This window comes from Orcinus orca, chromosome 11, assembly GCF_937001465.1.
Source record: "Orcinus orca chromosome 11, mOrcOrc1.1, whole genome shotgun sequence".
Classification (NCBI taxonomy): Eukaryota; Metazoa; Chordata; class Mammalia; order Artiodactyla; family Delphinidae; genus Orcinus; species Orcinus orca.
The window spans coordinates 38,740,343-38,765,954 of NC_064569.1; the positions used below are offsets into that span (position 1 = coordinate 38,740,343).

The 25,612-nt window shown below is 40.4% G+C and overlaps 1 protein-coding gene across 4 annotated transcripts in view; it reads right to left on the bottom strand.

Moving 5' to 3' along the window:
- Positions 1-998: 998 nt before the first annotated feature.
- The window catches only part of SENP1 (SUMO specific peptidase 1), a 59,298-nt gene continuing 34,684 nt past the window's right edge, over positions 999-25,612 (bottom strand). For 3 of the 4 annotated variants that reach the window (XM_004274406.4, XM_004274405.4, XM_033436459.2), the window contains 5 exons: positions 6,294-6,497; positions 5,343-5,422; positions 4,335-4,419; positions 3,716-3,811; positions 999-2,762 (listed from right to left, as the gene is read on the bottom strand). In XM_004274406.4, the coding sequence (XP_004274454.1) occupies positions 2,700-2,762; positions 3,716-3,811; positions 4,335-4,419; positions 5,343-5,422; positions 6,294-6,497 (528 nt within the window). In that variant the 3' untranslated portion in view covers positions 999-2,699. Of the gene's footprint in view, positions 2,763-3,715; positions 3,812-4,334; positions 4,420-5,342; positions 5,423-6,293; positions 6,498-25,612 lie in introns of those variants that run through there. The other variant, XR_004485586.2, reaches the window with a different exon arrangement.

Below are 25,612 nucleotides of genomic sequence, written 5' to 3' on the forward strand. Positions count from 1 at the left end.
CAGTCTCCAGGCCAGATGAGGGAAAAACGCTTACATTCAACCCTAAACAGGGCTGCCGGGAGCAACGGTGGGTCCCAGGTGACAAATGGGATGGAACTAGCCTCTGTGCCTCGCACCATGTATCCTCAAATGGGCAGGAATGGTCTGATTTTCTCTGTACAGGGTCCAGGAGTGATTGTTCAGACTGGTTTCTGCTGAAGGCTTGATATCTGGCATCTAGAGCTTATCACCCATCAAGTGTTCCTTTTTTTAGGGGAGGCAGGTAATTATGAGCACTGGACACAGAGGAGAGGGGAAGATCAGAGAAAAGGAAAGCAATAGGCTTTAGTTTAAAGCAGGTTAAACAAGACATTGGTAACATGCCCTTGGCCATGGAATACAGGAACGTCCTAGTTTTCCCCCCTGTCATCAAGGTCCGCCCTTAAATGAAGAAGAAAGTTTCCAGATGCTAGTCCTGCTCTTCTTGGGCAGCTCTCTGGAAAGAATGGCCCCCACTGTGTTAAGTCTACTTGGTTCCCACCCTGGACCACAACCTGTGTCTCAGCCTGGCCCACTCATGCAGGGCATCTCAGGATCACTAACTTCACCTTGTACAAAACTGCACTGGTCAGAAAGTGGGGCCAAATTCAGACAGGCTTAACAATTCCTTGTATATTTTTCAAAGTGCTTTTGTTGCATGTTTCATTTTCTGCTGTACATGGCAATAAATATTTGTTGCTTTGGTCTGTACAAAAAGTCTGTGAGGAAGGTAAGACAGATGTTATCTAAATGGACAAACAATAAATACAGAGAAGTATCTTGTTTTGAGTCCCCCAGACAATAGCAAGAGTGCCTGAAAAACTCAGGTCTTTTTGATTCATGGTCCAAAATCTATACCATATTGTCACCTTTCAAGTTGTCACTTAAATACATTAAGTACCAAGAATCAATGTTCAGGAGTCCCACAATGAGCCTGCATGCCATAGCTCTCTAAACGAGAATGTGAAAGTCCCAGGAACTCATATATAGAAAGCTATTTATTTCCTATAGAAAACACCAAAAAAACCCAAAACAAAACAAAACAGAACAAAACAAAACAGGCAAGAAAGAAAGAAGAAAAAAAAAGAAAACAAACAAACAAAAGGTGGTCTTCCCCCTAAAGGCAGGCAGTATGAAAAACGTAGGACATCTAGTTGCTGGAGTGGAAAACAGTAACATTCAGTTAACAATGGAATATTTAAAAAAAATAGTTTTCTTTTCAAATTGTAACCTGTGGTAACACATAGAAAAATGTACTAAACAAGCTTGATATAAAACAGAGTAAAATTTTCAAATAAGCCCAGGGAGAAAGCACAATGTTGGAAAGGATGAGGTACATGGGAAGAGAAGAAAAGATTTCGTACAAAACTACCTATTACAATACAGAAAAAAGTATAAAATGTTCCTATTTTGGAACTTAAGTACAAAATGACACTGGCATTGGATCATTTCACTATCTAGCCTGAGGAGCGCTCAGAGGGTGGGGAGATGCCACATAGAACAAAAGGAATAGCAGTTTTTCATTCTCAGGTTGATCAGTACAAATTCCACCCGTTTTCCAGTTGAAAATCTCGCCTCCCTCTGTAACCTCTACCCCTAAGCCAAATCCATCCAGGAATCAAAATATTCTGTTAGGAAGTCCACAAACACCCTACACATAGGGGCTGGGATCTGTGCGTGCTGGAGCTAAATTTGGAAAATGGTAATAAACCTACAGGCTAAAATGGTGAACACATTCAGCCTTCAAAAAAAAAAACAAAAACATATCCCTGTGAAATATATATATATATTAAATTCTCTGTGGTTAGAAACATATTTAAACTAGCTAGCCACAGACCAAACTAGACCTGCATTCATCCAATGCTGGAATTTTATGCTAAAGACTGAGGTCCTTCTTCTTGGTCAGAAGTAGGTAGCAGTAAAAGTGGTGCCTTGTCGCTCCACTAAACCGCTCCCTGGGTGGGTCTTCCCCATATCATGTGTTGTGAGCACATGCAAGCCTCTGCTTTTAAGGAAAGGACTGCCTGGGACTTTGGGGTCCATCCAGGGCTCACGTGTTGTGCCTCAGGAGAGGAAGAAGCTACAGATGATAAAACAGCCTTGTACAGAAGCAGACGGATTTTACAAAGGGGCATATAAATAGGAAAAGTCCTGGAGGAGGGAATTACGCAGGTGCCCCAAAGTCCAGTTTACAGTCACTTTCCCAGTGACATATCTTGAAAATCCTGTGTTTATGTATGTGTGCGTGTATATGCTGGTGGTTTTCATCCCTACCTTTTTGCCCACGTCCTTTCCTACCTCTTAGTAAGGCCTAACAACAAGAGTTTACATGAAATCAAGAGTCTTTCCAAGCTTCTCTCAGGCCCCTAATTAGAGACTGAGTGAGGCTGGAGCCCTTTGAAAATAAGATGGCAGAACTGAAGAAGTGAAAAGCAGTCTCTCTCTTCAGCTTAGGGATGTCCCTCACCCCTTTCACAGCACCAAAGTTTCTTTGCAAAAATAGTATCTGAGATACAAAAGGAAAGGCAGATGTGCTTGTGAGTGCATCTCTCCAGGGCCTGGTCCAGGATCAAGGACTTTACAAGAACAGAGGGTTGGGAGCAGCTGTTTCCAAGGTCTCTGGCCGTAGACAACAAAGAGCTGGTCTCCCACAAGTCCACGTTTGCTAATTGAGACAGTCTTCACAAGAGCTTTCGATGGAGGATTTCCCAGACCATCCGCTTCCGGAAGTAGGGCATGTGTTGCTGTAGGGACACAGAGACACCCTTATTTTCATTTCTTGTATGCAGACCTAACACTCCTTTCCATCTTGAGGTTTTCAACTAAAATAATCTCAGCTGAATTTCTGATCTTTCAAATGGCTCCTTCTTTATCACATGTGATTTTTTTTCTTTCTATTGCTTTTTTCTATTACTATCTTTATTGCTATTTTCCATTGTCGTAACTTTAGAAGTTTTGTTGGGCATTGCCAGGAGTCCCCAGGGTACACCCAAATGTCTCCAAGAATTTTGAGAACGGTGTCTATCAAGTCCTCTATGTTAAACTTTTAAGAGGATATGAGATCCGAGCTTGAAAACCAAAAACTCACTTTTTACAGGAGATGTTATAGGAACTGCAAGAGTGAGCTCCACCCAAGGGCTATGGTGGAAAAATCTTGTAAAGCCATTGATTTAAACAGAAGTAAAGAGTTAAGTGAAGGACACAGAATAACCCCTAATCTCTAGTCTCAATCCACCTTGGTCTCCGAAGGACCACATGGACAGAAATAAACAATCACAAACTATAAGAAGACTGACCAGCTGCATCAAGTGAGGGGCAGCGGAAGAGGGCAGCATAACAAATTATACTAGATCAAGGTGTGGCCTGTTCCAAAACTTAACTGCTACCCAAATAAAGGGAAACTATAGGAAACTTGCTCTGGTCCCAGTTCTCTGCTTCTCACAGGATTTGAGGTAGGTGGGAGAGATGGGCGGAGAAGAAGGCTCTGCCCATACATCACAATATGTGATATATGGTAACCCAGGATGTGGCCTATCACGACCCTTTTTCTTGTGAGGCGGCACAGGCAGTAACCACCCGTGTTATGAGCCACAAGCTGAAGCAGAGCCCCTAAGTGGAGCAAGTGGAGGGAAAAACATCTATCTGGCAGCCTGGAGATGGGGTGGTCATAGAGCTCCCTCCTGAAGGCTTGGCTCACCTGTGTGAAGTTGATTGGTCTGTCTTTGGTAATGCAGTCAGCATATTTGCAGGCAAACATGCCACAGTCACTTCCATTCATCTGCTGTGGAATTTCCTGAAAGGCCAAAAACAATAAAAAATGTGACATCTTTCCAAGCTTCCTTCTTTCTTAGATTATAAATAAGAGCCAAAGGATATAAATTTTACAGGTTTCCCTGAATTCTGAAGAGATGACCCTGGTCCCCCACTCAGAACAACAGAGGCTCAGAGAAAAAAATTCAGCATCTCAGTCCAGCCTGTGTATTTCATATTAATCACACAGGAGACTATCTTAGATTTCCATGACACCCAAGGGTGTAAAAGCTGGCCCCTCCCACAAGGGCCAAACAATCTGCAAACATTTCCCACAGATGAAAGTTTAGCAAAATAGCTGGGCATTTATAAAACCTAGTTCTTCATAAGAAACACAATACTAGTTTCCCACAGATAGCTTACTCTATCTTCCCCAAGGAACCAAACGACCAAGCTGAGGTGAGGCTAGACACTAACACAGAAGGTCTCTGGGGACCAAGCAGTAAAATCCTTTTCTTTCTAATACCCTAGTCTCAGGATTTCCATCTCATCAAGGAGAAATGTACCTGGCTTTTCTTGCTGAAGAGTTGCCAGCCATTGGTGTCAAACTCTTTCCTTTTCTTGTCAATGCTTTCTTGCTTCAGGTATTGCCTAAAGGTATTGGGAGAGAATGAGATGAGCTTGGGGAGCAGTGATGACAGCTGCCACTGCAAGAATGGGGTTGACAATCCTTAGGAAGTTTTCTTCTGCGCGTCTAAGGAAACAGTATATACTACTGGGCAGGGAATCTTTGGACTGCTAAGCTTCCTTTGGAGGTCCCACAATTCAGGCCTGCCCTGTCAACCCAAGAGAAGCATGACATCTGCCTTTGATACCCAGGCTCTTTCTACCTACTGTCCGTCCTGAGGAACAAGTTCTGATTCTTCTCCTTGGTTTATATGGGCCTACAGAACTCAATCTAATGGAAGAAAAATGTTTCTCCAGCAATACTGAGGTATTTATTTATTTATAGTCTTGATTCTCCTGTGTGAAAATTCAATCCAAATCAACAATTTGTTGAGTGCATACCTCATATACAGCACTCTTCTTAAGTGTGAACTGCTTACCATTCTGGAACCCAGCCCCCTCCTGGCTGCCAAAATGGTACAGTGAGGAATAGACATTTTGGAAAGAGAAACAGATGGGATATAAAGAGATTTGTATTCTGGTTCCCAGTTGAGCCACTAACTAGTAGGACCTGAGCAAATGTAAGTCACCTCTGTGGGTCTTGGTTTCTTCATCTGAAAATTTAGGAGGTTGGAGTAGATGATTTCTAAGTAGTTTCTATATCTATATGTATATATCCACTCTATATTTAGAGCACTGGGACAGTAATTATCCCCATTAGGGTGTATTTTTGGTATTATATTATTATTAAACTTTACTTACTTAGATGGAAAATACCCATTCTTATTCAAGATAAAGATTTCCTTTATTAATCACTACATTGAAGGGATCAGAGAACTGAGTTCAATAGCTGGAAAAACATAACATATACCCAACATCAAACTCTTTGTCCTCAACTCCCTACTTACAAGAGGATCCTGCAGGCTTCATTGTTTATCCCACCCATGGAGTCGTAATAGGTAATATTCTTCTTTCTAAAGTCTACAACCTGGGAATTAAAAAAAAAAAAAAATCTGTGTTTATGAAGTGAAGAAAACTGGTTTCTCAGCTTTTTCCTTCCCTGGAGTTTGGAACCTCCTGCCAGATTTCCTATGATATCATGACAAGTCTGATGGATGCTTAGCGTTATACCATGCTTAATCTGCAGAGGAGAGAAGAACAGGGGGATTATTTACTCAGAACTGCAATGGGGGCTAATTGACTGGCGGCTCCAGTAATTGCCCTGAAACCTTTTTCTAGTATTCAGGTTCTCCATCTGCACTGTGGGTAACAGTGAAGACAAAACATGCTCTTCAGAGAACGAAAGTTGAGTGAGATAATGTCCATACATTTTCTGAAAGATGGTAAAAGAGTCTAGGTTTTGTTTCTTTACTTGGAGAATTTCCTTTTGGCTTATGCTTTTCAAAGGTAACTCAAAACAGACTGTGAAATACTTTTTATACTTTTATTAATATATTAAGCTCATGTATCCATGTTCTCAGAGTCATAAAAAATATTAAATTACCAAGTATGCAAGACAAGTCATGATTAGGCAGAAAATAACAGTCATAGAATCTGAGTTGGCAGCATCAGTAAGAAGTCACTTTTACTCCCCATGCCTTGCCTTTAGCCTGCTTTGACTTATAACTCCCTTTTTAAATATTTCCAGAGAAGGAAAACTCCACAGCTTTCTTCCAAGACTAAGTATCTCCCACTCTTGACAGGGAGTTCACTGATCTATCCAATTTTTAGACAACTAAATGCTACTTTTTCTGTCAGTCATCTAGTGAAAATGTAGAACTAATATTCACTACTCTCTGTGTATTCTATAATTACATAGATTTCTTTTAAATTTTATCAGCAATAAAAGAGGCACTCACAGCAAGACACCAGTGCACTCCCAGGTGAATGGGCACCAAAAGAATGTCAACAGAAAAGACATCCACTTTCTTGGTCCAACGTTTCACTGCTTGATAACCAGCCGTTTTTAACTTAGTGAAAAAAAAGGTATTAAATGCATGCACGCTTGGCAATCCCTTCTCTTTACTTCGCTCCATCAGCATATTCATGTAGAAATTGATGATCTGTGGGAAGAAAGTATATGTATTAAACTAGATACTCCAGCCTTTCAAAATAGTTGTGTTGTAAGAAGGAAACACAGTTGCTATATTGCACAGCATAGGTTAGTTTCCTAATCAATTCAATTATGACTTCAACACCCAACAGCCTCATGTCCCTGTATCAAATTCTGACTAGAAGGGAGGAAGGTGTTGAGGTGGTTAGAAACAGTGAAAACAGAAAAAGCTGATGTGTGTGTGTGTGTATATATATGGGTCTGGATACATATGGGAAGATGTTGGTCGGACTTGTAGAAGACTGAAGATCAGGTTAAAAAAACTGGAAAATGAGGAGGAAGGGGTGGTACAAAGTGAGACTCAGAGAAAACGAAAGGAAGGAGTACAAGCAGTTAAATGAGGTACACACTAGCAGTTCCTTTAATCTATCGGGACTGTGAGAGTAATTTAAATAAATCCTGAGCTCAGAGTCTAGTGTTAATAAAGCTAAGATCAGTAGTTCAATCCTTCTATGTAGGTCTCCTGATTCTGCACAAAGATAGAAAATTCTGCTCCATGACTAAGGATTGCATTTTCAGCCTAACAAGCCACCTAGCAGAAGCAAACTGTTTTGGCCTCAAGTAGAATTGAGTGACAGAATAAACCATCAACTATACTGGAAAAACATCTCTAAACTGGTAGTAGCTCAGCAATGTCACCTTTATAGAGGCAGACATGGATACAGTATAACCTACATTACATGAGACCTGAAAGTAGAATGACAAACATGAAGAGTAAAGTTCTCCCCCAGAATCTACATGGTTAGCTGCCTCATTTTTGTTGATTTCATTTATGCCTTCAATATCAAGTACAAGTGAAAGAAATTAAAATGCTTGATACAGGAGATATGTTAATGAAACTATGTGTTCTCTAACAATGACTATGTCGTCCATGGTTCCTTTAAGTCCAGGACTCCTTGGTACCAAAGCTTGAAAGTTACTGTGCCGGAAGTTACTGCACACTTACTTTATGTGGCCAGCTGAGGTCAGGCCAGTGTCTGTCAACTGCAAGGAATGAATGGGCTAACTGATCCAAAGCTTGGAAATATGACTAAGAAAACAGGCACATTTTTCAGAATGCTTTTTGGGGAAAGGGAAAACACCACCGTCCTTTGACAAATATTTACACACTAGAATGCCAGAGCAGTGAGCTACTGCCCAATAGTAGGCAACTACATGCTGGGGAGGCAGCAGGGAACACTGCCAGGAACACACCGGAGCATGGTCTAGACCAGAGAAAGGGCCTATAGATGAGGATGCCTAAGCAGTTGCAGGGAAACCACATTCACCATGAAGCAGAGCTCTGAGGGTGGTGGGAGGGAGAGCCAGGACTGAAGAAAGACACTGTTCTTCCTGCATCTCTGAAGACAGAACAACAGGCCCAGAGGACTCAGGTTGTGGTTAATTCTCTGCTGAGTGATGCCCAACAGGTAACTGGAGCTCAGTTATTTACAATAATGACAATGAATTACACAATTAGGATCACAGATTTCTCCAATCCACGTTTTTAATCTAACCCTGCCCCCGAAGATCATGGTGCTAAAGGATGCTTCTCGGCTTGTGAAGGCAGCCAGGAATGCAGGAGGATCTGCTCAGCAAGCACAGATTTCACAGCTATAATCTACGTCCTCTAGTGAGAGAAAATCAGCAGGAAGGGACTGATTCCTCTGGCATTCTATCCCACAATATTAGCCATGCTATGAGGCTAAATAAACCCTTCAATCCAGGGGGTGAAGTGAACAGGCAGACAACCTGTCAGTCACTGTAAGCCAAACCCTCCAAGGGGGCAGACAAGTTATATATTACAACAGGCAACAAGGACTTAGGACGGAAGCAGAAGAAATCAGAGAGAGATAAGGATAGCCAAGCACATGAAAGCCACGGAGATATATCTCCCCCAGGTGCCCATCAGAGGGGTATACCACCTTTGGGATCGTTACCCTGAAGTGAAAAGGATGACATAAATGAGTGTCACGCTACACATGACTATCCTATTTTTCAGGAGGAAAGAGTGCCAGAAACCAATTAAGTTTAGCTGGACCTACACAGACTGAGCTGTTTGGCTTCTTATTTCATTTTGTTATTTTGAGAGCGTGGACTTATAAAGCTAAAGACCAAGCCAGCTGAACAGGAACAGAGACCTAGTGATCAGGACACCACACTAAGAATCCCTCTTCCACTGCTTCAGTTCTGCCTCCAACCAAGGTTTCTCCACTGAGAGGGAAATGGCTTCCTCCAAAGTCAGCTCATTAATTAGCTCTATGGAGTGGTCTGGGTTCTTTTTCATTTCTACTGTATCTCAGTAGGAGGGAGTTTAGTGGCTTCAATGTTCCCTCCCATTAACTGAGGACATGTAATCTGACATCTGAGGCAGAATTTAGATCCGAGTTTTTCTCCTCAGTTTTTCAGCTCTTACTCTATACAAATGAGGAAAATTGCCATAGTTCAGCCAAGACACAATCATACCAAAAAAACAAGCTAGGAGTTAGGAGAACAAAAAGAATCCTACACGTCATCTCACAGAGGGCTGAAGATAAAGGAAAAAGAAATGAGAGAAGGGATCACAGTGCTTCAGATGAAAGAGGAGCAGTGATGGTCAGAGCGTTTGCTTGTATTTTGTGAAGACAAGGGTCCCTCCCCTTCCATGGTGAGAGCCTTTCTGCACTCAGGACTCTCTTAGCTTCAGAAGATCTTCAATTCCCTTTGGAATAGGGGGCTAGGAGTAATAAGTCAGCCCTGTGCCTACTGTTTGTCTTGCACTTGTCTCTCTTTTGGGGGCCCACACTTGCCTCTGCTTGCTGCAGCTCCTGGTGCCTGAAGAGTTGCCCTTCCTGCTGCCTTCGCAGCTTTGGCCATGAGTGCCTACTTGTCTATGCAGCCCTGTCTGGGGGTGGAATGGTTGTTTATAGTGTCTTATTCCTTTGTGATTTTATTTGAAGAGCTGCCAGGTTGAAGCTGAAAAAAGCTTCTCTTTAAAAGAAAAGCCTACCATGTTTTCAAACTAAGGACTCAATCCTTTTCCTGTATGCTACCACAATGACATAAATGACTGTTATTTGTATCCTCCTTCTCATGCAGTAAACCAGCCAAACTATTGTTTTTTCATGCATATAGAAGTAAAACATTTCACAATACAATCCTGACTTTAACCCTTTCCAATTTCACACTTTGAACCCTTATAATTGACTTAGGAAATAAATGTTCTAAAAGTCCTGAGCATGACAGTGTTCCTAAGCAGAGACCCAGATAACTTTCAGGGGGGAAAAAAGCTGTTTTCCTATTTTACCCCTCCAGATTTTCCCCTCTACATACTCATTCTGAATTTTTTTTTTTTAAAGATTTAATTGTATTTATTTTTGGCTGTGTTGGGTTTTCGTTGCTGTGCACAGGCTTTCTCTAGTTGTGGCGAGTGGGGGCTACTCTTCCTTGTGGTGCGTGGGCTACTTGCGGTGGCTTCTCTTGTTGTGGAGCACAGGCTCTAGGCGCGCGGGCTTCAGTTGTTGCAGCACGCGGGCTCAGTAGTTGTGGCACGCAGACCCTAGAGCTCAGGCTCAGTAGTTGTGGCACACGGGTTAGTTGCTCTGGGGCATGTGGGATCTTCCTGGACCAGGGCTCGAACCCATGTCCCTTGCATTGGCAGGCAGATTCTTAGCCACTGCGCCACTGGGGAAGTCTCCCTCATTTTGATTTTTAAATTAGACTTATCCTTGTCAACCAGAAAACCCGAAAGACTAACCAAGCAACAACTCCTGAATATTATGAGTCAGAAGGTCACTCACTCCTAAAAAGATCTAATCTAATAATATTATAGAAACCAAGAAGGCAGACTTCAGGTAAGCTCTATGTTACTGCATCCCTCACTGTGTCCAGGATTTTTCTCACATGCAAATTCAAGTAATAAATTATTAGAATTACTGCCAAGGTTTTAGAGAAAGACAGGCAGGCAACATCTATTTTTATGGAGTCATGACAACTGTAATTATTCTCCCTGTGACCTCACATAAATCCCTGGTTTATCAATAGGACTAGTTCTACTAAGAAACACTTTAAAGAGGTAAACTATAATGACGTGGAATCTTCCCATGAGTCATGTTAGAAACACTATAACTTCCATTCTGGTCATTTTATTCCACATGTTAGAGTGCATACTATATCGTAGACCCCATCATATTCACTTAACTAATTTATCTCATTTTGTCTGATTTTTTTCCCTTCTTACGCAGTTTTTATTTCCTAAGGAAAACCTACTCCCTGTGCTAGGTTTGTCTAGTTGGGCTTAATGTTTGGCAAGATGTTTCCTCTCTTACCAAGCATCACTTAGATTTAACTTCTCCTTGGAAACAGTTAATTATTGAGAGAGAGGTATTGAAATCTTCAACAGTAATTATAAATTTGTCTATTTCCCCTTCCAATTTTCTCAGTTTTTACTTCATCTATTTTGAAGTTCTGTTAGGTGTGTACGTATCTAGGTTGTTAATCCTCTTGATGAACTTACCCGTTTACCATTATGAAAAGTCTATCACTGGTAATATGGACTTGCTCTGAAATCTTGGTGTGATATTAATATAGTTACTTCATCTTTCCTTTGTTTAGTGTTGGCACGGTATATTTTTTCCATCCTTTTACTTTTAACCTATATGTGTCTTCATATTTAAAACAGGTTTCCTGTAGACAGATTTTTTAACCTAATCTGACAATCTCTGCCTTTTAACAGGATGTTTATACTGTCCAATACGGTAGCTACTAGCCAAATGTGACTCTTGAGCACTTGAAATATGACTAATGCAAGTTGTGTTGTAAGTGTAAAATACACACATTTTAAATAGAAGGTAAAATACTCATTAACAATATTTTCAGATTTCTTACATGCCAAAATAACATATTTTGGATATATTGGGTTAAATAAAATGTATTATAAAATTAGCTTTACCTGTTTCTTTTTACTTTTTTTTTAATGTGACTACTAGAAAACTTAAAATTACATAGATGGCTCACATTATATTTCTACTGGGTGTGCTGGGTTAGGTCATTTACATTTAATGTGATTACTGAGATGGCTGGTTTTAAATCCACCATCATGTTCTTCTTTTACTATTTGTCCCATCTGTTCTTTGTATCCTTCCTCTTTCCCTGCCTTCCTTTGGATTGTATCTTTTAATTCCATTTTATCTCCATTACTGGCTTATAACGATATCTCTTTTTGTTTTTGTTTTTAACTGGTTGCTCTAGGATTTATATGTCTTTAACTTATTGTAGTCTACCTTCGTATAACATTATACCACTTCATGTATTGTATAGGAACCTTAAACAAGTATGTACTTCCATTTTTTCCCCTCCTTTGTGTTATGATTGTCATATACTTTACTTCAACATGTTATAAACCCCACAGTATGTTGTTCTACTTTTGACTTGTCAATTGTCTTTCAGAGATATTAAAAACTGAGAGCATTTCCACTGCTCTTCACTCCTTGTGTAGATTGAAACTTTTACCTCATATTTTTCTTCTGCCTGACAAATATCTTTTAACATTTCTTATGGTAGAAGTCTGCTGGTGATGAATTCTTTCAGCATTTGTCTGCCTAAAAAAGTATAGCCTTATTTTTTGAAAGATATATTTGCTGGTATAGAATTTAGGTTGCCAAGCTTTTTTTTTTTCCTCCTTCAGAACTTTAAAGATGTAGCTATATTGTCCTCTGGCCTACATGGTTTCTGACAGATCTTTGTTCCTCTGTACATGATATGTCTCTTTTCCTCTGGTTGCTTTCATTAGTTTTCTCTTTATCAGTGGTCTTTAGCAATTTGATTATTATACATTTCACTATGGTGTTTCTTCTACTTGAGGTATGCTGAATTTCTTGGATCTGTCAGTATATTTCCAGATTTGGAAAATCTTCCACCGTTATTCCTTTAAACATTTTTTCTGATACCACTTATACCCCACCTTCCCTTCTGGGACTTCAATTACATCCTTAGGCTTAACACTGCCCCAGAGCTCACTAAGCTCTAGTCATCTTTTCTCAGCCTTTTTTCTATTTCATTTGAAATGGTTCCTATTGCTCTATTTTCAAGTTCACTAACTGTTCCTTCCACAGTGTCTAATATGTTAATCTCATCTCATGTATTTTTCATTTCAGATACTGTATTTTTCATCTCTAGAAGTTCAATTTGGGTCTTTTATATTTTCCATTTTTCTCCTCATAATGTCCACTTTCCTCTACTTTCCTGAACATGTGAATATGTTCATGATATCTGTTTTAATATCTTTCTTGGCTAATCCTATCATTTTTGTCTTTTCTATATTTTGTATTTCTATAGTGACTGTTTTTTCCCTTTGTTATATTTTTCTTCTATTTGCATGCCTGAGAAATTTTAATTGGATGCTAGACATTGTGAATTTCATGTTGTTGGGTTTTGTTGTTACCAGAATTTGCTGTGTTCCTTTAAATATTGTTGGGCTTTGTTCTGTGATATAGTTAAGTTAGTTGGATCAGTTTCAAGCTTTCAAGACTTGTATTTAAGCTTGTTACCTTGGGTTCAGGCGGCCTTTATTCTAGGGTCACTTTGGCCCCACTCTTGAAGCAATGCCCTTTTGAGGACTCTATTCAATGCCCCACAACTTTTCTACTCTAGATGGTTGGGACATGAACTATTCTTGGCACCTGTGTTAGCTCTCAGGCTTGTTCTCATTCCTTCTTCCTGGTGGTTCTTTCTCCAGGCTCTGGTAGTTTCTCCCCATATATGTACAGATCAGTACTCAGCCAAAGATTTGAGAGGGGCCCACTGCACATCTCTGGAGCTTTTTTCTCTTTGTTCAGCAACTTCCCCTCCAGTATTTATCTCACAAACCTTAGCCACTTTGGCCTCCCTGAACTCTGTCTCCTCCACTCACAAGACTGCCAGGCACTGCCAGGCTTTACCAGCTCTCTCCCCTCAACACACCACCCCAGTAAGCTGTGGAAATCATAGGCTCATCCTTTCCATTTCCCTTCTCTCAGGAATCACTGTTATCCAATGTCTGAAAATTCTTGCTTGATGTTTTATCTAGTTTTCTAGTTAAGTTGAAAGAGTAAATCTGATCCATTTTATTCTATCAAGACCAGAAGAAGTCCGATTCATTTACTTGTATGCCTAAATAATTTCCATGTATTTCTAAATTTATCTGATGCTTTATAAAACAACTTTTAGGCCCTCTAAGAAGCAGAATTAGCAGGCCATAAAGAGAAACACAAAGCCTAAAGTAGTCCTCTCCTCAGGATCATTAACCTAAAATCTTAGACTTGGATTCCAGAAGTTATTCAACTCAATCTCCAGGAAATAATAATTTCTAGTACTGACATACACTTAAAAATATTTCCTTTTGTTTAACTGTGACTTTCAATCTACTTTTGCAACTAATTCCTCCTCTCTTTAACCCTGTCTTCCTTCCCTTAATTAGGAATTTCTTTTAATAACTAATCACAGACCTGGTAAAGAAATCCCCGTCTATATGTCATTAGCTTTCCAGCCTCATTTTCTATTCTTTACAAGGCAGCCACTTCCCACATTCCAATGTTGAGAAGTTTCATTTTCTTATAGGAAGGTAAAATGTTAATCCTGTCAATCATTAGTCCTTTGAAGCTGTATAGAATTTAAGTATTCAGCTATACAAAAATCCATTCTTGGGCTTCCCTGGTGGCGCAGTGGTTGAGAGTCCACCTGCCAATGCAGGGGACGCGGATTCGTGCCCGGTCCAGGAGGATCCCACGTGCTGCGGAGCAGCTGGGCCCGTGAGCCATGGCCGCTGAGCCTGCGCGTCCGGAGCCTGTGCTCCGCAGCGGGAGAGGACGCAACAGTGAGAGGCCCACGTACGGCAAAAAAAAAAAAAAAAAAAAAAAATCCATTCTTAAAAACATGTTGGGGGCGGCGGAGTCGAGATGGCATACTAGGGGGACGCGGAATTCATGCCTCCTCACAACTAGGGCACCTACCAGGCACCAGTGGGGGACCACGGACACCTAAGGGGGCGGGAGGAACCCCCAGCAACTGGGTAGGACGTGGGTCATTGGGGGAAGGAAGGGGGAGGAGAGGTGGAGGCGGGATGGGACTGGTGCCCCGAGGGGTGGCTGAGGGAGGAGAAGGGGTAAATCGGGGAACCACTGGGAGGGTAGAGGATCAAAATGGAGTGTGGCCAGGTTTCCGCTGCCCACTTGAACCCCCAGGAACCTGCTGAGATCCCGGGCCTGGTCCTCTGCCCACTGAGGCCCCCTCCAGCCACGTGGGTCCTGAGGGAGTGGGAGGGAGGGAAGGGGGAGCAAAAGTTAAGGCCGGACCTCCAGGACCAGCACCCCTGAGGGGTGACTGGGGGAGGGGAAGAGTTCCTACAGCCAGCGGGACCCACCCACGGTTAGTGGTCCAGGAGCAACAGGAGACCCTGGGCGAGATAGTGGGGGAGGGGCACGAAGGAACGGAGCCATTGCTCACCCTGTCCACTTAGGCACCAGGAAGCCTGTTGGGCTCCTGGGCCTAATCCTCTGCCCTCGGAGCCTCCCTCCTGCAGTGCAGAGCCCAAGCCCCACCCCTACACCCCCACCCAGGGCCTCGACTCTACACTCGGAGACCCCCTCCAACGAGCTGGGCCTAAACCCCACCCACACACCCTCACTCAGCGCCCTACCTCCAAACTACGGAACTCCACACTCCTGAGGCCCTACTTTGGACATGCTGCCTCTCCTCTTCCCCACAGGTCCTAAGCAGAGGCCACACCTCACACTTAAATGTCACCCACCTAGGCCCCACTCCATGCTCAAATGTCACCCCCCACCCGCCTAGGTCCTGCCCCACTCTAAACACCGTCCCTGCCTAAATGCCACCCCAGCCTAAACTCCGCCCCATGGCCAAGGCTTTTTTTTTTTTTTTCCTTTTTTTCTTTTAGATTGGGGTTCTGTTTTACCTTGTTGATTCATTGTTGTTGATTCTTTTATATTTTTATTTTTACTAATAAATCTTTTATTTTTCTAATTTTATTTTATTCTTTATACTTTGTTAGTGATCTCTCCTTTTGGCTTGTCCTCCACCCCTGCCTTTTCTTCCTTTTTTCTGTTGTGGTTTTATTTTGCCTTGTTGCAGTTGTTTCAATTATACTTTAACTTTTCCTAATATATTTTTTATCTTTCTACTTTTACTTTGTCTTTTATTCTTTGATATTGTACTGCTCCTTTTTTTCTTTCTTCTTTTTTTTTACCGTGCCACAAACCTTGCGGGATCTTGGTTCCCAGGGTGGAGGTTGGGCCCAAGCTCCCGTAGTGGGAGCTCTGAGTCCAAACCACTGGACTAACAGGAACCTCAGACCCCAGGTAATATTAATCAGAGTGAGACCTCCTGGAGGTCCTCATCTCAACACAAAGACCCAGCTCTATCCAACTGCCTGCAAACTCCAGTGCTGGACGTCTCAGGCCAAACAACCAGTAAGACAGGAATACAGCACCAACCATCAAAAAAAAACAAAAAATGAAACAACAAAACAATATGTTAAAAATGAAGGAGCAAGGTAAAACCTACAAGACCAAATAATGAAGACGAAATAGGCAAACTACCCGAAAAAGAATTCAGAGGAATGATAGTAAAGATAATCCAAAATCTTGGAAACAGAATAGAGAAAATGCAAGAAACATTTAACAAGGATCTAGAAAAACTAAAGAGAAAACAAACAGTGATGAACAACACAATTACTGAAATTAAAAATACTCTAGAAGGAATCAATAACAGAAGAACGGATAAGTGAGCTGGAAGTCAAAATGGTGGAAATAACTGCCAGGGAGCAGAATAAAGAAAAAAGAATGAAAAGAATTGAGGACAGTCTCAGAGACCTCTGGAACAACACTAAACACACCAACATTCGAATTATACGGGTCTCAGAAGAAGAAGAGAAAAAGAAAGGGTCTGAGAAAATATTTGAAGAGAGTACAGTCAAAAACTTCCCTAACATGGGAAAGGAAATAGTGAATCAAGTCCAGGAAACACAGAGAGAACCATATAGGATAAACCGAAAGAGAAACACTCTGAGACACATATTAATCAAACTATCAAAAATTAAATACAAAGAAAAAATATTAAAAGCAGCAAGGAAAAAGCAACAAATAACATACAAGGGAATCCCCATAAGGTTAACAGCTGATCTTTCAGCAGAAATTCTGCAAGCCAGAAGGGAGTGGCAGGACATATTTAAAGTGATGAAAGGGAAAAACCTACAACCAAGATTACACTACTCAGCAAGGATCTCATTCAGATTCGAGGGAGAAATTAAAACCTTTACAGATAAACAAAAGTTACGAGAATGTTACGAGAATTCAGCACCACCACACCAGCTTTACAACAAATGTGAAAGGAACTTCTCGAGGCAGGAAACACAAGAGAAGGAAAAGACTTATAAAAACAAATGCAAAACAACTAAGAAAATGGTAATAGGAACATACATATCCATAATTACCTTAAATGTAAATGGATTAAATGCTCCAACCAAAAGACATAGACTGGCTGAATGGATACAAAAACAAGACCTGCACATATGCTGTCTACAAGAGACCCACTTCAGACCTAGGGACACATACAGACTGAAAGTGAGGGGGTGGAAAAAGATATTCCATGCAAATGGAAATCAAAAGAAAGCTGGGGCTTCCCTGGTGGCACAGTGGTTGGGAGTCCGCCTGCCAATGAAGGGGACACAGGTTCGTGCCCCGGTCCAGGAAGATCCCACATGCCGCGGAGCGGCTGGGCCCGTGAGCCATGGCCACTGAGCCTGCGCGTCCGGAGCCTGTGCTCCGCAACGGGAGAGGCCACAACAGTGAGAGGCCTGCATACTGAATCAAAAAAACAAAAGAAAGCTGGAGTAGCAATTCTCACATCAGACAAAATAGACTTTAAAATAAAGGCTATTACAAGAGACAAAGAAGGACACTACATAATGATCAAGGGATCAATCCAAGAAGATATAACAATTGTAAATATTTCTGCACCAAATATAGGAGCACCTCAATACATAAGGCAAATGCTAACAGCCATAAAATGGGAAATCAACAGTAACACAATAATAGCAGGGGACTTTAACACCCCACTTTCACCAATGGACAGATCATCCAAAATGAAAATAAATAAGAAAACACATCTTTAAATGACACATTAAACAAGATGGACTTAATTGATATTTACAGGACATTCCATCCAAGAACAACAGAATACACTTTCTTCTCAAGTGCTCATGGAACATTCTCCAGGATAGACCATATCTTGGGACAACAAATGTGTTGGGACAACAAAAGCCTTGGTAAATTTAAGAAAATTGAATCGTATCAAGTATCTTTTCTGATCACAATGCTATGAGACTAGATATCAATTACATGAAAAAATTTGTAAAATATAAAAACACATGGAGGCTAAACAATACACTACTTAATAACCAAGAGATCACTGAAGAAATCAAAGAGGAAATCAAAAAATACCTAGAAACAAATGACAATGAAAACACGATGACCCAAAACCTATGGGATGCAGCAAAAGCAGTTCTAAGAGGGAAGTTTAGAGCAATATAATCCAACCTCAAGAAACAAGAAACATCTCAAATAAACAACCTAACCTCATACCTAAAGCAATTAGAGAACGAAGAACAAAAAAACCCCCAAGGTTAGCAGAAGGAAAGAAATCATAAAGATCAGATCAGAAATAAATGAAAAAGAAATGAAGAAAACAATAGCAAAGATCAATAAAACTAAAAGCTGGATCTTTGAGGAGATAAACAAAATTGATAAACCATTAGCCAGACTCATCAAGAAAAAAGGGAGAAGACTCAACTCAACAGGATTAAAAATGAAAAAGGAGAAGTAACAACTGATACTGCAGAAATACAAAGGATCATAAGAGATTACTACAAGCAACTCTATTCCAGTAAAATGGACAACCTGGAAGAAATGGATAAATTCTTAGAAAAGCACAACCTTCCGAGACTGAACCAGAAAGAAACAGAAAACATAAACAGACCAATCACAAGCACTGAAATGGAAATTGTGATTAAAAATCTTCCAGCAAACAAAAGCCCAGGACCAGATGGCTTCACAAGCAAATTCTACCAAACATTTAGAGAAGAGGTAACACCTATCCTTCTAAAACTCTTCCAAAATATAGCAGAGGGAGGAACACTCCCAAACTCATTCTAAAAGGCCACCATCACCCTGATACCAAAACCAGACAAAGATGTCACAAAAAAAGAAAACTACAGGCCAGTATCTCTGATGAACATAGATGCAAAAATCCTCAACAAAATACTAGCAAACAGAATCCAACAGCACATTAAAAGGATCATACACCCTGATCCAGTAGGGTTTATCCCAGGAATGCAAGGATTGTTCAATATATGCAAATCAATCAATGTGATACACCATATTAACAAACTGAAGGAGAAAAACCATATGATCATCTCAGTAGATGCAGAAAAAGCTTTTGAGAAAATTCAACACCCATTTATGATAAAAAGCCTCCAGAAAGTAGCACAGAGGGAACCTACCTCACATAATAAAGGCTATCTATGACAAACCCACAGTCAGCATCATTCTCAATGGTGAAAAATTGAAACCATTTCAACTAAGATCAGGAACAAGACAAGGTTGCCCACTCTCACCACTATTATTCAACATAGTTTTGGAAGTTTTAGCCACAGCAATCAGAGAAGAAAAAGAAATAAAAGGAATACAAATCAGAAAAGAAGAAATAAAACTGTCATTGTTTGCAGATGACATGATACTATACATAGAGAATCCTAAAGATGCTACCAGAAAACTACTAAAGCTAATCAATGAATTTGGTAAAGTAGCAGGATACAAAATTAATGTACAGAAATCTTTTGCATTCTAATACACTAATGATGAAAAACCTGAAAGAGAAATTAAGGAAACACTCCCATTTACCACTGCAACAAAAAGAATAAAATACCTAGGAATAAACCTACCTAAGGAGATAAAAGACCTGTTTGCAGAAAACTATAAGACACTGATGAAAGAAATTAAAGATGATACAAACAGATGGAGAGATATACTATGTTCTTGGATTGGAAGAATCAACATTGTGAAACTGACTATACCACCCAAAACAATCTACAGATTCAATGCAATACCTATCAAACTACCAATGGCATTTTTCACAGAATTGGAACAAAAAATTGCACCATTTGTATGGAAACGAAAGACCCTGAATAGTCAAAGCAATCTTGAGAAAGAAGAACTGAGCTGGAGGAATCAGTCTCCTGGACTTCAGACTATACTACAAAGCTACAGAAATCAAGGCAGTATGGCACTGGCACAAAAACAGAAATATAGATCAATGGAACAGGATAGAAGCCCAGAGATAAACCCACACACATATGGTTACCTTATCTTTGATAAAGGAGGCAAGAGTATACAATGGAGAAAAGACAGCCTCTTCAATAAGTGGTGCTGGGAAAACTGGACAGATACATGTAAACGAATGAAATTAGAACACTTCCTAACACCATACACAAAAATAAACTCAAAATGAATTACAGACCTAAATGTAAGGCCAGACACTATAAAACTCTTAGAGGAAAACATAGGCAGAACACTCTATGACATAAATCACAGCAAGATCCTTTTTGACCCACCTCCTAGAGAAATAGAAACAAAAACAAACAAATGGAACCTAATGAAACTTAAAAGCTTTTGCACAGCAAAGGAAACCATAAACAAGACGAAAAGATAACCCTCAGAATGGGAGAAAATATTTGCAAACGAAGCAACTGACAAAGAATTAATCTCCAAAATATACAAGCAGCTCATGCAGCTCAATATCAAAAAAACAAACAATCCAACCCAAAAATGGGCAGAAGAACTAAACAGACATTTCTCCAAAGAAGATATACAGATTGCCAACAAACACATGAAAGGATGCTCAACATCACTAATCATTAGAGAAATGCAAATCAAAACTACAATGAGGTATCACCTCACACTGGTCAGAATGGCCATCATCAAAAACCCTACAAACAATAAATGTTGGAGAGGGTGTGGAGAAAAGGGAACCCTCTTGCCCTGTTGGTGGGAATGTAAATTGATACAGCCACTATGGAGAACAGTATGGAGGTTCCCTAAAAAACTAAAAATAGAATTACCATATGACCCAGCAATCCCACTACTGTGCATATACCCTGAGAAAAGCATAATTCAAAAAGAGTCATGGGGGCTTCCCTAGTGGTGCAGTGGTTAAGAATCCGCCTGCCAATGCAGTGGACATGGGTTCGAGCCCTGGTCTGGGAAGATCCCACATGCCACGGAGCAACTAAGCCCATGCGCCACAACTACTGAGCCTGCGCTCTAGAGACCGCGAGCCACAACTACTGAAGCTCTTGTGCCTAGAGCCCATGCTCTGCAACAAGAGAAGCCACGACAATGAGAAGCCTGCGCACCGCAACAAACAGTAGCCTGCACTCACCACAACTAGAGAAAGCCCGAGCACAGCAACAAAGACCCAATACAGCCAAAAATAAAAACAAATAAATAAAAATATTTTAAAGTAAAAAATAAAAAACAGAGTCATGTACCACAATGTTCATTGCAGCTCTATCTACAATAGCCAGGACATGGAAGCAACCTAAGTGTCCAGGGACAGATGAATGGATAAAGAAGAAGTGGCGCATGTATACAATGGAATATTACTCAGCCATAAAAAGAAACGAAATTGAGTTATTTGTAGTGAGGTGGATGGACTGAGAGTCTGTCATACAGTGTGAAGTAAGTCAGAAAGGGAAAAACAAATACCGTATGCTAACACAGACACATGGAATCTAAAAAACAATGGTTGTGATGAACCTAGGGGCAGGACAGGAATAAAGACACAGACGTAGAGAATGGACTGGAGGACATTCACTTTGTTATACAGCAGAAACTAACACAACACTGTAAAGCAATTATACTCCAATAAAGATGTTAAGAAAAAAAAAAACATGTTAGAAAGCCTATTGTATGAACAGGCACTGTGGCCTACTCTTCTTTTAGGAAAGAGAGCAGAGAAAGGGTAGCCTAATGGCTTTCTGTACATATCCCAAAGACAGGACTTCTGGATTTTACTTTCCTTATAAACTAAACCTGATCCCTTTCATTTCTAGGACCTTATACTCCTTGTCTATAAAACAGTAGAAATAACGTGTCAACCACCTTCTTTTGGAGAAAATTTTAATGCAGCCTATAAAACTGACATGAGAAATGAAAAGAAAAGAAATGGTTATTAATGAAAATATCTGTTTGCGGGAAGGAGAATAGCATTGAAGAGAGAGCAAATTACTTGCAAAAGATTGAGAGTTCACAATTGAGAAATGGAATTAAGTATTTTAAAATGATTATGAATAATCAAGGATATCTACTAATTCCCCTTCAGGATGGTATTAGCTTCTCAAGGGCAGTAATTCTAAAAGCCTGAGAAATGTGGTACTTTGAAAATGGTGCTTTTTAAAATAGTTAAAATAGTTATTAAAGTACTTATTATAACAGTTCTCATCATCATCATGGACATGTGAATTTGCACCTGCTTTCAAGGTTAACATTATTCTGAACTCAGAAGACAAGTACTCCTTACAAAAGTTATGGGTAGGTGTGGTAGAGATAAAGTAGGCAAGGAATCTTTCCTTTCCCTTGTCTCTTCTAAGTAATGTAATTTCCATGAACTTTGGTAAAAATCCAGCCTCTGGTGGGCCCAGGGAATGGAAAATATGTCCTGATGAATGCTGCCTCTGTAAGGGAGCTCACTGAGGTAATACCAGAATATATAGCAAGAACTCAGCTCATATCCTACTCATTGCTGCCCCCTAGAAGGTTCTGTATAATTTACAACAAACACGAGCTACAATCCCTATAGAATAACTGACTCTTTCCCATTTAGCAGTGGCAGTCAAGAAATGGTAAAAGACCACAGATTAGTATCTCCAAATCAAAAACACTTAATTGGTGGATACTTATGACTGTTCTTGATTTTCATTTTGCCCTTTGATTTCGTGAGCTCTTTTTTTCCCCTGTTATTTGACCCAATGTTCTAATATCACTATTCTGAGCCACAAGAAGCAAGGGATGTTTCCCCTAAAGCAAGACATCAAACCATAATTTCTTTACTATTCTTTGTCAAAGATATTATTCAGGGAGTGATGAACTTCTGAAATTTATATCTTATAAACTCACCAATGGCAAAGACAGTAGGGTTAGTTCAGCTGGCCCCATAGAAAATCAACCTACTGGACAAGACATGGTTCTCAAATCCTATACATCTAATCCTAAAACGGGATCCAATTTAAGATTCTGAGGCAGTATGACATAATAGATAAGACCCAATGCTTGAGTCTGAATCCTGGCTCTGCTACTTACTAGTCATGTAACTTTGCAAGTTTCTTAATCTTTCTATGCCTTGTTTCTTTATTAAATGGAGATGATAAAATTACAGTATCTACCTTCAAGGGTTGTGGTGACTATGACATGAGTAGAACACATAAAACACTTAGAATAAACCATAAACAAGACGAAAGACAACCCTCAGAATGGGAGAAAATATTTGCAAATGAAACAACTGACAAAAGATTAATCTCCAAAATATACAAGCAGCTCATGCAGCTCAATATCAAAAAAACAAACAACCCAATCCAAAAATGGGCAGAAGAACTAAATAGACATTTCTCCAAAGAAGATATACAGATTGCCAACAAACACATGAAAGGATGCTCAACATCATTAATCATAAGAGAAATGCAAATCAAAAGCATAATGAGGTTATCACCTCACACCGGTCAGAATGGCCATCGTCAAAAAAATCTACAAACAATACATGCTGGAGAGAGTGTGGAAAAAAGGGAACCCTCTTGCACTGTTGATGGGAATGTAAAATGATACAGTCACTATGGAGAACAGTATGGAGGTTTCTTAAAAAACTAAAAATAGAACTACCATATGACCCAGCAATCCCACTACTGGGCATATACCCTAAGAAAACCATAATTCAAAAAGAGACGTACCACAACGTTCACTGCAGCACTATTTACAATAGCCAGGACATAGAAGCAACCTAAGTGTCCAATGCATAGAGAAGATGTGGCACATATACACAATGGAATATTACTCAGCCATAAAAAGAAACAAAATTGAGTTATTTGTAGTGATATGGGTGGACCTAGAGTCTGTCATACAGAGTGAAGTAAGTCAGAAAGAGAAAAACAAATACCGTATGCTAACATATATACATGGAATCTAAAAAAATGGTTCTGATGAACCTAGGGACAGGACAGGAATAAAGATGCAGACGTAGAGAATGAACTTGAGGACACGGGGAGGGGGAAGGGTAAGCTGGAACAAAGTGAGAAAGTAGCACTGACATATACACACTACCAAATGCAAAACAGATAGCTAGTGGGAAGTAGCCGCATAGCACAGGGAGATCAGCTCGATGCTTTGTGACCACCTAGAGGGGTGGGATAGGGAGGGTGGGAGGGAGACGCAAGACGGAGGGGATATGGGGATATATGTTTACATATAGCTGATTCACTTTGTTATACAGCAGAAACTAACACAACACTGTAAAGCAATTATATTCCAATAAAGATGTTTTTTAAAAAAAAGGTATTTGGGGGCTTCCCTGGTGGCGCAGTGGTTGAGAGTCCGCCTGCCGATGCAGGGGACACAGGTTCATGCCCGGGTCCGGGAAGATCCCACATGCCGCGGAGCGGCTGGGCCCGTAAGCCACGGCCACTGAGCCTGTGCGTCCGGAGCCTGTGCTCCGCAACAGGGGGGGCTACAACAGTGAGAGGCCCACGTACCGGAAAAAAAAAAAAAAGGTATTTGAGTTCAAAAAAAATACTGCATAACATGAGGTAAATGCCCAGCAGACGTTGGCCAATATTAGTATTTGGAAGGTTTTAAACATACAAGGCCAGCATACAGGTACCTAGAATATCTAGTGCTTTCTATATTGAGCATCTAAAACGTATCCATAGCTATGAAGCTTGAGTACACCCAAGATATCAGGCAGGAATGCTCCTAGTGGGCCTAAGAAAGGAGGCAGGTACTTAGGGAAAAAATCCCAACCCAGCTCTCTTTTGCTGTGAAAGTATCCTTCCTAAGCCTGTAGGCTCCTACAGGTTTAGGAATAGGACAGATCAGTTTAAAGATTCTAATGTTACTAACCTACATAAAATAATTAGAACTCTCAGGAGCTGAGAGCCATACCCTTTTTTCTTTTTTAACTCAATACATCAAATATTTAATAATGTAACTTCTATTCAGTTTAAAAAATAACACGTATAAATGTAGACTATTTTAGAAAGCTTCCCACTCATAACGTAAATGACCTAAGTAGAGACAGAAAGGGTAGTAGAAATGGATTCCTATATGGAAATCCCAAAGTATTCCTTCATGCTGCAACATGGTCAGCTATTAAATATTTGCTCAAAAGATGTGAACTGCAGGGCAGGTGGTGCCTTAAACAGAGCGAGCATACCAATAAGCGAATGTCCTCTCCCTCAGCATCCAAATCTTCAACACATAAAAAGACACAGACCTACTGGAGAACGGACTTGAGGATATGGGGAGGGCGAAGGGTGAGCTGTGACAAAGCGAGAGAGAGGCATGGACATATATACACTAACAAACGTAAGGTAGATAGCTAGTGGGAAGCAGCCGCATAGCACAGGGATATCAGCTCGGTGCTTTGTGACGGCCTGGAGGGGCGGGATGGGGAGGGTGGGAGGGAGGGAGACGCAAGAGGGAAGAGATATGGGAACATATGTATATGTATAACTGATTCACTTTGTTATAAAGCAGAAACTAACACACCATTGTAAAGCAATTATACCCCAATAAAGATGTCAAAAAAAAAGAGATAAATCAGCAGTTCTCAGACATTAAGGTACATTAAAAAAACACCTGAGATGTTTGTTTAAAATACATCACTCTACCACACTGCCTCAAACTTATTCAGGAGAATGGAGAGGCCTGTGAGAGCTGATTCTGAAGCAGGTCATCCAAGGACCACACTTTGAGAAACAGTGAAATAATACCTTTCGTTTCCACTTGATGT